The sequence below is a fragment of the Aphelocoma coerulescens genome, chromosome 3, assembly GCF_041296385.1.
Source record: "Aphelocoma coerulescens isolate FSJ_1873_10779 chromosome 3, UR_Acoe_1.0, whole genome shotgun sequence".
NCBI lineage: Eukaryota > Metazoa > Chordata > Aves > Passeriformes > Corvidae > Aphelocoma > Aphelocoma coerulescens.
Genome location: NC_091016.1, coordinates 41,626,060 through 41,642,574, shown reverse-complemented (window position 1 = coordinate 41,642,574; position 16,515 = coordinate 41,626,060). Strand labels below are relative to the sequence as shown.

The following is a 16,515-nucleotide window of genomic DNA, read 5'->3' as shown; positions in this document are numbered from 1 at the left end:
TCTGCTCTTCTTTCCTAAAGTGAGATCGTAAATGCTCTGGACAGATACAGGGGTTTTTTAATCTGAATTTACATATAATTTAGCAAAACCAGTCTAGGCCCTGCAAACAGGAGTGCTGGTGCTCCAGAAAAATAAAAAGTAAATAGAATCACAAATTACAGTTGCTTTTTTAATAGATTGAAAAGACTACTTGAAGAAAGTTCAATGGTGACTTGCTTCTCCATGGTAGAAACCTTTTGCATAGGAATTATTTTAGAGCCCAAGCATTGCTATTTTATTTTGAGATTAACAAGTACCAAATAACAAAAATACACACACACACACAAAAAATATATATAAGGAAAAGTAAACTAATCTCTGCCCAAACATAACAAATACCTCTCAGTGACAGAGGTTTTTAAGACTACACACAGAAAAATAATAGATGAAAGAAAGAACAGAGACCACATCCATTTATCCTCACCCCCTGCCACCTGAAAACAACCTATTTATTCAGGCCGGCAGAAAATTTTTCATTCCAGCTGGTTTTCATGTCAAATGTGGGATTCAGCAAAACAACGTCTTTCACAGAAAGAACATCTCAGATTTTCATCAAAAGTATTGGTTTACTTTTGATTTTGTTTGACAGAAAATGGAAGAGGAGGTGTAGAGGGGAGGACGGAGGAAAGCAGACTGGGGAGCAAATCTAAGCAAACCTTACTAGAATGGCCTTACAGTAGTTAATGTTAGTGCAGGCATGGAATAACTCACTATTTCTGCACAGAAAGCCTTTTTGCTCTCTTTTTGGTTTATTGTTAGGAAGGAAACAACAGACTTAAGAAAACTATGAGATTTGAGGAAAAATCATGTACAACCATCCAGAACAGTAGCACTTTCTCTCTGGGTAAACTCAGTAAAAGCAATCTGTTACTCAGAATATGATGATTCAAGGACAGCAGAGAGAGAAGAAATTATCCTTAAGATGTAGCAGTTTATGGAGCAGGATTGTCACTCAGCCCAAAAGAAAACTCTCAAGAACTGACTGTGGGGATACCCCACTACCACTCAAGATCATCTCCCTCTACCAGCAAATGCAAATCCCTGGATAAATTATGACTCATAAAAGCACCCCTGTTAATATATTTACAACAGAGTCACACCTTTTTATTTAGCATCAGGAAGAGCTATTTGGAAATGAGTGCAACAAAGAATCTGATCCTTTACTTTTTTCACTTTGACAATGCAGTACTTCTGCCAGGCTCAGTGGTGTATCTAACATCAAAGTAAAATGCTGACTATGCAGTCCCACCATTTCATTATTAATATCATCTTCCTGCTTCTGTGAAGCTGAACTTCAGATTTCAAATAATACTTCTTCCAAAGTCCAGGCTGGCACAGTTTTGATTTGCAAGGCATTCTATAATAAAAGGCATGAAGCATACAACCTGAATATATACTCTCTAATACTATACCCTTTTCATCAATTTAGACACGTCAGCAGAGAGTTGTTGCCATTATCCATCCTAAATGCACTGCTAATTAACTTTTAAATATATTGATGATAGGCAGATCTTCCTATTTTAACTTTAAAAAAATGTATATGCCTACACATTACAGATGAGAAATTCTATAAATAAATCATTGTCATTAATTTTGCAATGAAAAGTAGAATCTTTGAAATTTCTAGCAGGAGTGAAAATATAAAATAGCAACTGTTTGCTTGCAAATTCATTTTAGAAAACTGTGAAATTAAATTTACCCTCAAAGTCTAAGATTTGATTTAACCAACTTCCTATCTTTCACATCTTGGATATCCCATCTCCCCTTGAAAACTGACAGCTCTCAAGCTGACACTGAGCCAGTAACACCCAGTGTCTGTGCCAGGGCTCCCAGCCCTGCAGGAGTGAGCCTGCCTTCCAGGGAGCCCATGCGCAGCTGTCCCCCAGAGTCTCAGAAATCCACAATCCTTGGCAACAGCCATCCTTCCACTTCTGCTGAACCAGACTTTCCAGTAACAAACTGTCACTTTAGAAATTGCCCAGCCCACTCAAACCCAAAGGGAAATAGAGTTTTATCACACTGAGATTGCTGGTAAAATGCTATTTAAATACAAAGCAGGAAAAAACCCTAAATTATTGAAAACAACATTTAGCTTCCCTGAACCCACTTCCTCCACATGGATTCATATTTAATAAATTTATACCCATACAGAAAACACTATATGAGAAAAAATGCTGAGAAAAGTAACTGTTTTTTAGCACACTTCTATCAAAACATACCCAACCACACTTTACAGAACACATATAAACAATGAAAATTTAAAGTAAATAAGCTGGAAATTCCATTACCTCATCTAAAGTTTTTCCAGTCTGACAGATAAATTACATTGTTATCCTGAAGTTATTTACTTATTGTGCCTTACATCTATTTTTGACATATTAAAATTAAAATTGTGCTACAGAGGTAAACTGATGGGAAACTTTGATGAAAGTATACAAGCTTCAGGTCATAATTATAAGGTGCCTCCTAAAAGAAACCAAAAAGGTGAAAAATGAAACTGGCTTCCAGAAACTGCAGGTTTTGCTAATGGAAATGTGGAAAAAATTTAATTTTCTCTAGTTTGACTATATGAAATAACCTAATTTGGTTTTCTGCTTTGAAGAAGCATGTGTGTCAATGTGTTAAAACCTCTTAGCTACTTATATACTCTGATGGCTTTGGGACAGTAAGTCTGAAGTGAAAAGAAATATCCTCCTTCATCATGTAGGCTGCAAAATTTCAGTTTTACTTGCATAGCTGTAAAGCCTGGAGCTTGTTCTCATACGTGGTTTTGAAGAAGCCAATCACAGGTCTGTTTGGGAGTATTGCAAAACTGCTTCCCAAGCCCTCTGCACTGGAAACCAGTGGTGAGAGGAATAAGAAAGGCTCAAGTCAGCTTGGAAAGTTCAGACAGAGCTATGTGTAGACCCTTTCCTTGGGACATATGAAAATAATAATCTGGAAAAAGTGCTGACGCAGTCCAAGATGGGAGGTGAGCCCCAGTTTCCAAGAACACACTCTTGATTATTCCTCAATGGATTTTTTATTCAGAGGTAACCCGTCCCAAGCACAGAAAAGTAAGACTCCTGAGAGAATGGCTTCTATTGTAAATCTATTCTGTAGCAACTTCTTATAACAATGAACAGGTTCCAGTTTACTCCTCTTTCCCCCATTAAAATCAGAATATGCATCCCTATTAAACTTTCATAAGATCATGACAGATTTCTACATTTTTTTCCCACCTACCAGGCCAGAGGAAAGGAAGGGAGCCCCATGTGGAGGGAATCTCTTTTTAAACAGGCATCAAACCAGCCATGAAAGTAATACCATTGTTCTTTGAAAGGAAACCCTGGAACTGCACAATATAAGAAAGCGAGTATCCAAAATCAGCAGTGAAAATTCTGAAGCCCATCCTATGCTCAGCAATCCTAGATCATACATTACAGTTTCTCCTCTAAACAAAAAGTTTCACCAAATTCATTGTCACTGCTTAGTATTCAAGGAATATGGAAAAGCCATGCAAACAGATGCTTGCATAAGAAACAACCTTGATTAAAGCAAACTGCTTTTCTCAACAACTGCATGTGCATATTCCCAGATGTATTATGCCAGGCTCTCCACTTGTAACAGGGAAAAAGGAAGGGCCACTCAGACAAACTACAAAGCAACAGCAAACTGTATACCCACCTCCTCCATCGCCTCAACATACATATGCACCTAAACAGTATTTGAAGAGGGAATGATTATGCAGAATGGGAGGAAATAACACGACAGAAGGAAAAAGGAGCAATTTATCATTATCAGCATAGGTTTTGTTCAGGTAGATATACTGGAAGAGAGCCAGCAAACATGAGCCAGAAAGAAATTACAGCCAAGACACCAGTCTGGAAAGCAAGGGATCAGGAACACAAAATATGCCATAGCAAGCAACTGCTATCCAGTTTATACAGCCACAGTGACAAACTACTCCTGAAACCCAGAATGGATATTACCTCCTGGCAGAATGGACATTAACTCCACCTGGTAGTACTGTGGTCCCAATGCAGGTGCATTAGTGTAGCTGGGCTTTGAAGTGTATAACTGCTGCACAGTTAGGTCTGTCTGTGTTAAGTCAACTTTAGCTTTATTAGAAATTCACTTGCATTAGTTAACTCGAGTTGTTAGGCCTTTTTACATGTGTTCAGGTATCAGCTACAGTAAAGCCAACTGAGAGAGGACATGGTTTTCCTTAGTGTTTTGTACAAGGATAAAATCTTCTGCCAAAGAAAATAAGTGTTTCAGTGATATTTGCAAGGCCTACCTTGCCCAAACCAGGAGTGTCTTTCACTTTGCTGACTGCCCTCAACAAACATGGTGGTGCAGGGGGTGGGGAAGTCTGAAGGATACTGCTGAAGCAGGTAGAGAAGAGAGGAGATTCAGGAACAGATGATGCAGAAGGCCTGTGCTTCTTCTTTTTGGAAGAAAGGTTCAATTTCTGAGCAGCTCTGTGGGAAAAATGACAATAGTAAGCTAAAACAACCTCAAACATCAACAAGAATAAATGAAAGTATTTATCAGGTTACTGTTTATGTAGGCTCTCAGTTTTGCCCTCATTGATCCCAATAGTTTCATAATTCTTGTTCTTCCCTCATTAGTACTATTTTAATGCCATTGACCACAAAGTTGCTCCAAATTTAAAGTCTGCACTAAGTAGGGTCACAATCAGGCCTCTGTCACTATCTTACCTGTTGAAACAATTCAGCCTGCAAGAAAGCTCCAAACCCAAACCAATGAGCTATATGACAATTTCTGTTTTAGAATTACAAAAGGTTCACACAGAATTGTGTCTCATGCATAAGTCTGATTAGAAAATGAACACTCATGCAGAGTTAATTGGTAATAAATGCTCAGGTGACTCTGCTGAGGTGTAAGAAGCCTTGCATTAGCTGTTCAAAATTTTTATCACCTCTTAAAACATAAGCCAGTCTAAAAACTGAACAAATGGTGACCAGTGAAAATATTGCTGTTTGTGATGAGATGGAGACAATCATACAAACTCCAGCTGCATTAACCACAGTGAAGACTGTTTTTAATAGTACAGTATTCTCAGATAAGAATGCTGAAGTTTGTATAGACTTTGATTGAAAAGCTAAGCTTTTCTGGAACTGAAACATTCAGTAGTTTTGTATTGCAAAACGTTTTATTTTGAGAGATAATGCAACATTCAAAGTCTGTTGCAGCTGGTTTGTTCCAACACTTGTGCATCCTGCACTGCCCAGGTGTGACATCAATATTAATCATGCTGTGCCATGGTTTCCCTTTTGCAAAACAGAGCACTTTAAACGGAGCAGGTCAGGGGGAGAACCAACTCAAAGCAGAGATGGACAGAACAATTTTGTTTGCTTTGGCAGACAAATTGGGACTTAATATATGTACAAAAGCAGTCTGTGCTGACAGTAGCTCTCCTTACTTTGTTGAAGTGTGTCACTCAAGACCAATAATTCAAAATCCTCCTAAGTTTTAAGAAGCTTTAGCTCCATTACACTGGTATCAGTTTATATTATCCGAGTCAAAACTTACAAAAGTAATTACATCATTTTACCCAAAGGAGTCAGGGAAGACTGAATATATACACATTTCAGTATGCAAGTAACTGGTGTTTGTATCAGGTGTCTCAGACACATGGACAAATGACTGCTTGGCATGATGTTGCCATATTGCAGCTGGTCACAAGCACACTGTGTGCACCACCAGTGTGTGTTCTTTTAGCCTATGGCAAGTGCAAAGCGCTTCCAGATAAATTCATTTCTAATAAAAGAAAAATACTAGGAGATTTTAACTGACCTGACACAGAATTAGAACTCAGAAGTTTCTGTACCACCTCCCTGTCCTTTCTCTTCATGCTGACCTGAAGACTGCAGTTCATAACCAGTCCCTCTCATTTAAGGATACACTTTCTTTTTCATAGAAAATGTACCCAAAATGTGTTGGTCAAAACCATTTTTCCTTTTCCTTGCAACATCTCCATGGTTTGAGAGGATTCAATTATTTCAGCTTCCACACTGTCCATCGCTAATACTTCTATGAAGTTGTCCATGCTGAATCAAGATATTCTGTACATCTTATTTTCACTATAAAATTATTTTAAGAGAAATCTTGCACTCTACTTGAAGCAACTGAAAGTGTAAATGTTGGTCAAACATACTAAAAGCTTTACCCCTGTGGTCAAGTGCATTAGTCCGGTCTGAAACATAAGCACTGGCTCCATCCACTATGGTCATCCATCTGGTCTCACCGACTCATGCCCCGGTGAAAGTATATTTCCTAAAAGCTGTTTCCTGAATTGACTGACAGAGCCATTATCCCTCTTGCCATTAAATGCTCCTCCAGAATTTGCTGTTCTTTTTACAAAGCTGACAGCGTAATACAAACCACTTCTTGACCCAACCAAGCACATATCCAACATTTTCTTAAAAAAAAAACAAACATTGTTGGAGGTACCTGGCCTTTTCAAAATCTTGGAACTACATTCTAGTTTGACAGTTATAACCTTTGAGATTGCATTCAAATTGAATAACCTGCATTTTCCTTATATTTTTGGCCTGTGACTGGCAAAATGCATGAAAAACAATGAACTATTTCTCACAACTTCATGGGCTTCTCTTTTTTTCCCCAATGAGAGGAAATCAATGCATGGCAGGCTAGAAAATAATTTACAAGCCCTATCAGACTTGACTGAATTTTGAAGGGGATCAAAAAGGCAGTAGGCTTCAGGTAATTCCCAGAGCATTTAACTGGGAAGAGAAGCCTAGTTTAACCACATGTAGGCTGCAATATGGTACAAATACACAGAGTGTGGATTTCTTGTGAGCACATTTGCATGAGCAAAATCCTTCAGCCTGAGTGGCTAGCATTGCTCCAAACACAGCTGGTCATGCCAGCTGGTACTGATTTGGCCCTGTGATCTAGCACAGGAGGTTACAAATTCTCATATTTTACTTTTCCAGGCAAGTCAGACGCCTGGCTCTCCCATGCAGACTCTCTGGACCACCAGGTTTCTCAGGCAAAGCACAAGGCTGGACCCTGGGAGACCTGAGGACGGTGCAGCTCACAGCCTGCACAGCTCCGCCAGCAGCTGTTTAGGCTCTGCTCTTTGTACAGGAGCCAGCTATTTTATTTTTTTCATTTAATATCTGGTATAATAGGGCTCTGATTTCCACTTGAGACTCTGCATACTGCTGCAGTAATGGTGATGGCAGTGATGGCAGCATGGCTTTTTGTGCTGACAATAAGCTGATCATACTCCAGGTTGTATTAGCTCCCACTTGAGCCAAGTGATATCAGCTATGGAATATGCAGGGGTGTGCAGGGGGCTCCAGTGCATTGCAAACCACTTCCCCACTGTGTGTGGTATGGCTGTGGTAGGGATTGCATCCACAGAGACTCACAAGGAATTTGATCCAAATTCAATTTTCGAAGGGTATAATTTAAATTGCATTAGACCTCTGTGTGAACATACTCATTCACAACAGAACTGTCTTTAATGTCATTTTACTGAATTACCTTCCAAAATAATGCATATTTAATCCAGTTTAGCTAATATACTTTGGATTAACGCCTTCAGATAATTTGGACTATTTCTTTCCTGAGAGTCCCGATGCAAACAAGCAGCTGGAGACTTTTTGAAGGCTTACAAGATTTCTGGCAGAGCAAATAATCACAAGATCAAGAGCTGAAATTGCAGGGGGGACATTAGAAAGCTGATTAAAGTTCAATCCAAATAAAACTAATACATTGCCCTGGCAGGAAAGGGAAACTGCTTTGAAAGTCCACCTGATCCATAGCAAAGACTAAGATCATTTCTTGAAAGGACATTCTCTGCTTTTTGTTTTTTAAAATACAAGTTTAATAATTTATATCTTTGGGCAGTCAGAACAGTTTTCACATCCCACCTATGCAGAAATGGTGATATATTTTTTCACCTTAAAACTTCCCCAGCAGGCTGGGATTTTCAAACACATTGAATGTAGAAGTAACTTCCCTACCCTGGAAGAGAATTCATGACTGATAGGAACTTTCTGAAAGCTGAAGATGCTCCATGTGACTTTTGGAAGAAATGGAAGTAAACCAGCTTAGAGCTAATTCTGAGATGCAAGGGGGAAAGCATGCTCTTTGGAAACGTGGTTAGAGAGATGAATGAACATAAATGGATTAAATAATTCATTTTTAGCACAGAACAAAGGCACATCTAGGAGTGGTGCAAAGAACTCCGCTAAGTTATTCATACTACTTATAAGCAATACAAGAATGAAGTTGCTTAAACTCTAGGCAAAATAAAAGGCATTGTGGAAAGCTCTGTAATATCTTGCTTAGAGAAGTCATTGGGGTGATTTCTTACAGTACAACATATGTAAGGAAACTCTGTGGAAAGAATAGTTTGAAAATTCATGGCTTCTAAATTAATGCTAATAAAATTCAAGGGACACTTGTTTAGCTTGATAAAAGAAAACGTTTTTTTCAGCAACACATCATCCAAGTCAAAGTTAAAACTTTAGGACTGTCAAAGTAGAGGTCAGTAAGCCCACTAAGTTCATTAGATTCAGAAGCAGGTGGAGCATTAAGCAGATACTTAAAATACTATTCACATTTGTGTCAGCAAAGTTCATTGATAAGTAACACTGACTGACTCCTCCATCAGTGACATCTGAAGAGATTTCCTTAGGTGTGTATCTCTGTATAATTATTCCTTACTGGATGTTCATACTACTCTAAGATGCATCCAGTACTTATCACCCTTGGAAACAGAATTCCAGATCATAGAGGATATTGAGCTGGCAGATCAGTTTCTGTGTCAAAATAGGAAGTGAAATTTCATTTTCCTATCATATTTTCCACAGAGAAATTACTCACAAGCTGTGGATACTAAACAGTCATGTATTAACTAACTTTATTGTAAATATTTACAATTTTAATTCAAACTAAAAAACTATTTTTCTTCCGTATTTGGAGGCACAATTCCATTTTATAGTAAAACTATTCTTGGCTGGGTGCACCATTCAAGGAGTAAGGTATGAACTTTATCTCTGCAAGGGATGGCTTACCAGAGGATGTGATGGTTAGACAAGCCCAAAGTATGTTAATGACCTTCCATGGCAATTAAAACACTACCTTTATTTACCCAAAACTGTCTTGCCTGCTGTATTTTAATGTATGCTGGAAAATAGATGGAAGCTTAGTTTGGAAATCAGTCTTCTGAGCAAACTCTCTAAGCATATTTGTGCAGGTATATCACCAGCCATAAAATAGACCTGTGTATCTGTGATCAGCAGTGTTTGTTACCCAGCATGAAATATTTGTATCCTATGGTCTCAGGCTGAGCACATATAAGTGAAAGACACCATTATCCAGCCACACCCTCAAAACAAGAGCTGTACTGATGTTCTTCTTTTTTTCTAACTCCAGACATAATTTCTCCCATAGAGCAAAGCAGAAGTTTTAGACTGTCACCTACAAAGTAAAATGTAATCTGTGTAGTATTTTAGTTAACTGACTGTGCTGGTTTCAGCTGGAGTAGAGTTCATTTTCTTTCCAGTGGCTAGTGTGGAGCTGTGTTTTGGGTTTGTACTGAACACAGTGAAGATAATATAGAGATGTTTTTGTTATTGCTGAGCATACACAGAGCCAAGACCTTTGCTGCTTCTCCTACAGCCAGACTGGTGAGGAGGCTGGGAGGGGACACAGCTGGGACAGGTGACCCAAACTGACCAAAAGGATATTCCAGACCAAATGGCATCATGCTCAGAATATAAAGTGGGGGGAAGAAGGAGGAAGGGGTGGAATGTTTGGAATGTTAGTGTTTGTCTTCCCAAGTCACCATTATGTGTGATGGGGCCCTGCTTTCCTGGAGACAGCCAAATACCTGCCTGCTCATGGGAAGTACTGAATTAACACCTTGTTTTGCTTTGCTGGTGTGCATGGCTTTTGCTTTCCCTGCTAAACTGTCTTTATCTCAACCCACGAGTTTTCTCATTTTCACCCTTCCCATTCTCTTCCCACTCCCACTGGTGGGGGAGAGAGCGAGCGGCTGCCTGGGGCTTGGCTGCTGGTGGGGGTTGAACCACGACACTGGCAGAATGTCAAACAAAGGAATACTGGAATCCTGCCACTAGTTTTGATTATTTCCAACTCAAATGTTTGCCAACATGGTTTCCAAGTGTATTTTCTGCTTTGAGTAAACATGTTTATATGAAATATCCTAGAAAAGTCCTCATGGTAGCTGGAAGTTAAAAACCAATGGGATACTGCAAATTTACAACCATGCAGATTCTTTTTCTGTGAGTAAAGCCAGTCTCGATCTTCTGTCACACAAGGTCACTCAATAGTGTTTCGTCCAGGATCTTTCATTACTAAATTATGTCACTTACATGCTGCCCATACAAACTGGACAGAGTGCACTAAATGGGATGTTCACATTTCTGACTGTAGGGCTCTAACCTACCTTCTCCGAATTTTCAGCAAAATTGATTCTATTTCTTCCATCCATCCGCATAGGTGATGCATGCTCAGTAAGGCCACATCACAGCCAGGCTGACCTGAGTGCTACCACCAAAAAGGGAGACACCACACCTGCCACTGCCCTGTCTACATACTTCCTTTCCCTCTCTTGCTTCTTTCCTCACATTTATTTTGGCTTGCCTGCTACTGCTTTAACCTCCTAAATAGGCTTGTGCCAAGGGTGTTCTAAATCATACTTGTTTGACATGGCTAATACGCCTGAATTACTATGGCGAGGTCCTTCCCAGCCTTAAAATCTGAGGCATGTGGTATGAACTGTGGTTTCATATAAATCTCACATTTCTATCTGGAGGGCAACAAATTGGCCAGGAGCCATGGCTTCCTCTGTGCCATGCCTTCCCTTGCATCTTCTAAAGCAAAGAGAAGAAAGATGTTTTAGAGGATGTTTAACCCACAAGCTAACAGCTTGCTCTGCCACCCCTCCACCATCTGCTGCAAACCAGGGGTACCACCTGGGAAGCTTGTTCAAGAAGCAAGAACAGCCTCCAAGAGCTTTTCCTCATACCTCTACATGGAACAGTTTTTCTCACCCAGAATGAAAGCAAAAAGACAAAGTGATAAATCTTGCAGCTGTCTTGCCATGTCCCTTCTCAGTCCTCATTCCCTGCCTTCCAACAGGAAGCTACAAACTATAAACAAGAATCAGGACAAACTGTATTCCACTTTAATTCTCGGGGTGGCCAAACCCAGGGCTGTGGTGTTGCAGCCTAGTAAGATATGTAAGGAATGAAATAAAAATCCTCAGAGGAACATTTTCAGGATTTGTAGTTCCAGTAAGATTCTTAGTATTTGTGTTTAATTATTTTACAATGCCTTTAAAATCTGGAGATAATTTGAGCTTTCTGCTTATTCTGTAGAAGGTATAATAAACATCTCTCCAAAGCCCAGTAAACACTTGCCCCTTATTGTTTTCTTTATTTTTATGCATGCATTCAATTTCATAGCAACAATAAAGCTGTCCCAGGCTCTAATCTTTCATATCTTGGGTGGCAGTTCAGACATTTTGGCCACAGTGCCTTAGTGACTGTCCTCTCCCCAGGAACTGTACTGTAACTGTCAAGAAACTCCTTATTTTTAATTTATTTAATTCTAAAAAGTCAAAATAGATCTTCAAAATTTATTCTGGATAGGTCTTATAAAAGCTGAGGCACACAGGCAAACTCAGTGAAATTAACATCACAGACATGCTCTTATACTAGCTTCAAAGTTGAGTAAATTCTCTGGCAACAGAGCTGCTCCTAGATTGCAGCAAAACGAAGATGAGGAGTATGCTTTCAGACCAAGAGCTTAAGGAGAAGCTCAAAGTTCTACACAACTATACTGTGGGACAGAGGACTCATATTCTAACAGCTGTTATTTGAGGGGAAACTCCCAGTTTTAGAGAAGGATAGGACAAGATCTGAAACAAACCCCTTCTCATGTCATCACTGTTTGATTCACAAAGTTCTCTTCCGCAGGCAGCACTGTATTCCAGCAGAGATCTTTTTATCTAACCTGTAAGTCCCTGGAAAACTCTGATTTGGTGACAGATGTCTTTCTGCCTGGCAACAGGATTATTCATTAGCACGCATGCATAAAGGTAATGTTGGCAAAAAAAGAAACAACTCAAACAAACCACCACATTTGAAATTTCTATAAGAGATCATATCCTTGTCCTTCAATGGTACCCATCAAGAAAACTACATATTGACTCAATATCTTGATACATTTAGCTAAAGAAATATAATTTCTGATTTCTTTCTTTTTCTCCTCATTCTCTTCTTAATATGGTTCTTAAATTTCAGGCATTACTGACCAAGGAAGTGGTCACACACACTACAAAAATGACCAGATTCACCTTTTCTGCTGTTATTGACTGCAGACACACATAATCAACCTGCATTTTTAGAGAAAAAGAGTGATTTTGGTAACAAGCAGAAGAACCCAACCATGTGGAAAATGTTCAGCAATCAAACAAAGAAGAGAAATCACTAGTCAATTTTTTAAAGAGTGGGTAAAGGTTGTTTCTACTATTAATCTAGCTTGTTTTTCTCACAAAAAATGGTTTTATAAAAAATGGTAGTCAGACAGATGACAGTGCTCACAACATTATCCCTTCCTTGGAAAGCTCTGAGGATCAATTGGATATGTGTCACTGCGTGCTTAATACATGAAGCAAGCTGACCAATTATACTTGGATAAAATAAAATGTTTATCACTAGTTGAATATAGGAAGAAAAACAGATATATTTACTATAACTCAAATTAATTTAAATGTAAGAACTTATCAGTTACCACCATGGTTACTTGACAACCCATTTTCAAACCAGAGTAGACTTTAATTCAGTCACACAGAGCTGAGGGCAAGGACTCTAGTATCTTCCAAGGAAAGGACAGAAACAGGCTCCATCCAGCTCAGCCTTTGGGTGTTAAGACGTATTGCCTATTTATACTGAGGATTTATTTTGCAAGGCACCAGCATTTCCACGAAGTGGAAGGAGATGTGCACTGTTTTGTCTTTGTAGTGTTATTGTGTAAAACAAGAAATATACACAGACGTTACACTTGTTAACTGTAAAATAATAAAGGTATAGATCTACAGTTACACTGCCTTCTTGTGAAAGTTCCCCAAGGAATAGCTGGCAGATTTTCCCTATGTCTGAGATAACACAGGAAATGCCAAACCATTGGACTGGACTCCTGGTTAGTCAGCCCCTTGCTGACTCTCGTCATGAGCAGTCGTGACAGCTCAAAAACGTGACTAACAGAAGCTTTGCACTGAGGGGCCCACAAACCACTGGCCATTTAATAACAGTCCCTAAAATCACATAAAGAAAATTCTTTAGCTGTAAGTTTTATGGAGCTTATACGATTACAGTTATTCTATTACCTTGAATGCTAAAGCCTGACCACATACTGTGCAGAAAGCTATTCTGCTTCATATCTGTCCCATTCAGCAAAAACCTCTCATAACACCAGGAGAAAATGCAGCCAGCACACAGATTCACAGTCCATTTTGTCATTGTTTAACTTTCCGGTTGGCAGAACCATAAAAAGGTTAAAAGGCAGGTATGTTTTACAGGGGGTTTTGCCTCATCAATATTTTTGAGGTCAGCACATTTAAAATAACACCAGCATACAAATGGTAAACTATTCTGACAACACAGATGCACTGAAATTCAATGCACTTAAGCCCAGCTCTGACAAGCCATCTCCTGTCATAGTAAAAAATATTTCCTCTGAGAGTTCCTGTTAGTTTTGCCTTGTACTTATTTAAGTCACCACCAGGAGATGGTGATAATTCTTTGATACACATTGTTTTCAGCTACTGGAGACTACAGCTGTTACTATAAATAACATGCCAAGGTCCAAGTCTGAGGTCTTCCTCTTAGCAGACTGCACACACCCTAAAATCAGTCCAGTCCCAACAGCTGATAAGCAAAGCATACAAAACAAAGGAAGAAATTTTATGATCCCACCTTCCTAGAGACAGGCTGAAGCACCAAGAAATTTATGAATGGTGGGAACTAATAAATTCATCTATATTTTCTCAGCAGATTCACACAAATAGTTATGGTGATTTTGGAGATGCCTAACAGCATCCCCTCCAGTACCTACAAGAAGGGTACCAAGATGACAGACTTGTGCTCCATGCCAGGGTACGGAAGGAGAACAAGAGCTAGTGGGCATATGTTGAAGCAAGAGGAGTTTGGACAGGGTATAAGGAAAAGCTTTTTCACCCTGAAGGCATCCAAGCAATGCTGTGCAGTTTTTGTGCTCGGGCAAGTTAGCCCCAAATGGATAAAAGTCTGGGCAATGTGTCCGACCTCAGAGCTGAGCCTGCTTTGAGCACAAAGTTGGATTAGAAACATCTTGATGTCCCTTCCAGCATCTATAATCCAATGATGCTGTGAAAGAAATGTCAATGTAAATATGAAAGCAATAAAATATCATGCTGTATTTTTTCTTTCAAAATGTACTTTCTCTGAAAATTTTCAACAGAATCACTTGGTGTCAGTCTCAGAAATTTATGAAATTCAAAATTAAAGCTTTAATTTTCAGGATATTAATTTAAATATAACTGGAGGAATGTCAAACTACAGTTTCAAACTGAAAATAGTAACAGCTACTTCTTTTTTGCAAGATTTTTATGAAAACACATTAAATTTTTTTTAATTGTTTACTTTCTGGTAGCATATTAGCTAATCAGCAGATGCTGATGAATTTAGTTTCATTTGAATGAAATTATTTGAATAAAATCCACATTTCTTGCTGAGAAAAAAAATTGACACAAATTTCACCCAGGTCACCTTCGATGTTTATGATAAAACCTCTCTCTATCTACTGAAGTCTCAGGCAGTAATTCTACACAACCCTAAATGTCCTCATATCCTACCACTTTCAGGGGAAGTCCCATGTGCCCAGCCTCTTGCAGGAATGCTCAGCATTCTGCTGGCTTGGACCCCACCTCCTTTGGGAGCTGACCTTAATATTTAACCTACTTTAATCATGCTGCAGAATGATTATGAAAAATTATGAAACTGGAAAACACTATTAGTGTTGGCAATTTCTGATATTTTTAAAACAAAGCTTTTGTTCTTTTTTTTTTTCTATTTCCAGTAAAGTGAAATTAAAAAAAAAAAAAACATGAAATTAAATACACCACACAGAGTAGTAAGGCGTTGCCAGAAAGAATTGAACTGTACAGATGTGCTGCACAGGCACCAAAAAGCAGAATTTATGACACGTAAAGTCTTTAATCTGCAGCTTTTTGCTCATTACCTGTTCAGATTTCAGTGAAAGCCAATTAATTTTCATTTCTGAGGGCACTTCTCAGACAGTTGCACAAACCACTATACTGAACAAGTTTGTTTCTTAGCAAATTTTTGAAAACACCTCCAGAAGTGGAAAAATAAGTTATTTGCAATGGCTCAAAATTTTATGCAAAAACGTTTCTCTAAACTCAACCTGTCTCATATAAAGAGGGCAGGAAAACACATTTGCTATTTGATTTTACTTGGATCTCAATCTCTTTGGTGATTTGCTGATAGAACCTGTATTTGCAGGGCTGTTCCACATGAATAAAGTGCCAGTAACTCCTGTTCAATATCACTGAAATACAGTTGAAAGTCAGGGGTGCAGGGGGGAGGGATATCAGAGGAATTAGCAAGGGTCTTGTCTGCTCTTCCGTAACACCAAAGGCACTGCAGTCTCTGAGTCTCCTGGGTCCACAGTAGATATTACAAATACAAGGGGTAATACTACCCAGAAAAACCTTTTGCCTCTTAAAATGCACATGGTCCCCGCTAAGAATAAGACAAAAACTGTATTTCTTACTATATTTCTTTTATGCCAGACAGAGGACAGGAGAAGGAGAGCACTTTCTGCGTACAGTCAGTATACTTTGCTTTCCAGAGCAGATGACAACAAAGAGATTCATCTGTTCCTTTTGCCCTACTACAGCCACCTGCAGCAAGGCACAAGCAGGTCAGATGCTGCCTCACCCTATGCTTGCAGAAAGAGAAGTCATTATTTTCCATTCTGGAAATTTGATCACACTCACACATTCAGTATATTGGTCATTTTAAATAACCTAAACTGGCCAGAAAATAGAACTCAGAATTTAGTTTCCAACATCACAAGATTCTGCTCTCACTTGAAATGCTTTTATCAGATTTAAACAACAGAGGATGGAAACCTTATTGACAGGGTAATATAGTTAAAATTAAGCTGACCAGCTGATCTGCTGTGTCTGAGGTTGCCTCTTTGTATTAAAGAACTCCTCAGCTCCTTCACAATAAAACATATTCCTGTTGAAGCTTCTGAACAAAATGAAAGTTTCATTCTATCTGGAAGATATCGATCCATTTGGGACTAATCCAAGCTTCCTAGCTTGATCAGCTTAGGCCTCCTGGGCTCATAACAAACCTGTGCAGTACTCTCTGAGGAGCCTCAAGCAGACTC

The 16,515-nt window shown here is 38.9% G+C and overlaps 1 protein-coding gene across 2 annotated transcripts in view; it reads right to left on the bottom strand.

Annotated features, from left to right (window-relative positions):
* KIF26B (kinesin family member 26B) overlaps positions 1 to 16,515 on the bottom strand; it is a 285,201-nt gene that overhangs the window by 103,751 nt on the left and 164,935 nt on the right. For both annotated transcript variants that reach the window (XM_069009928.1, XM_069009929.1), the window contains one exon: positions 4,319 to 4,502. In XM_069009928.1, the coding sequence (XP_068866029.1) occupies positions 4,319 to 4,502 (184 nt within the window). The remainder of the gene's footprint in view (positions 1 to 4,318; positions 4,503 to 16,515) is intronic.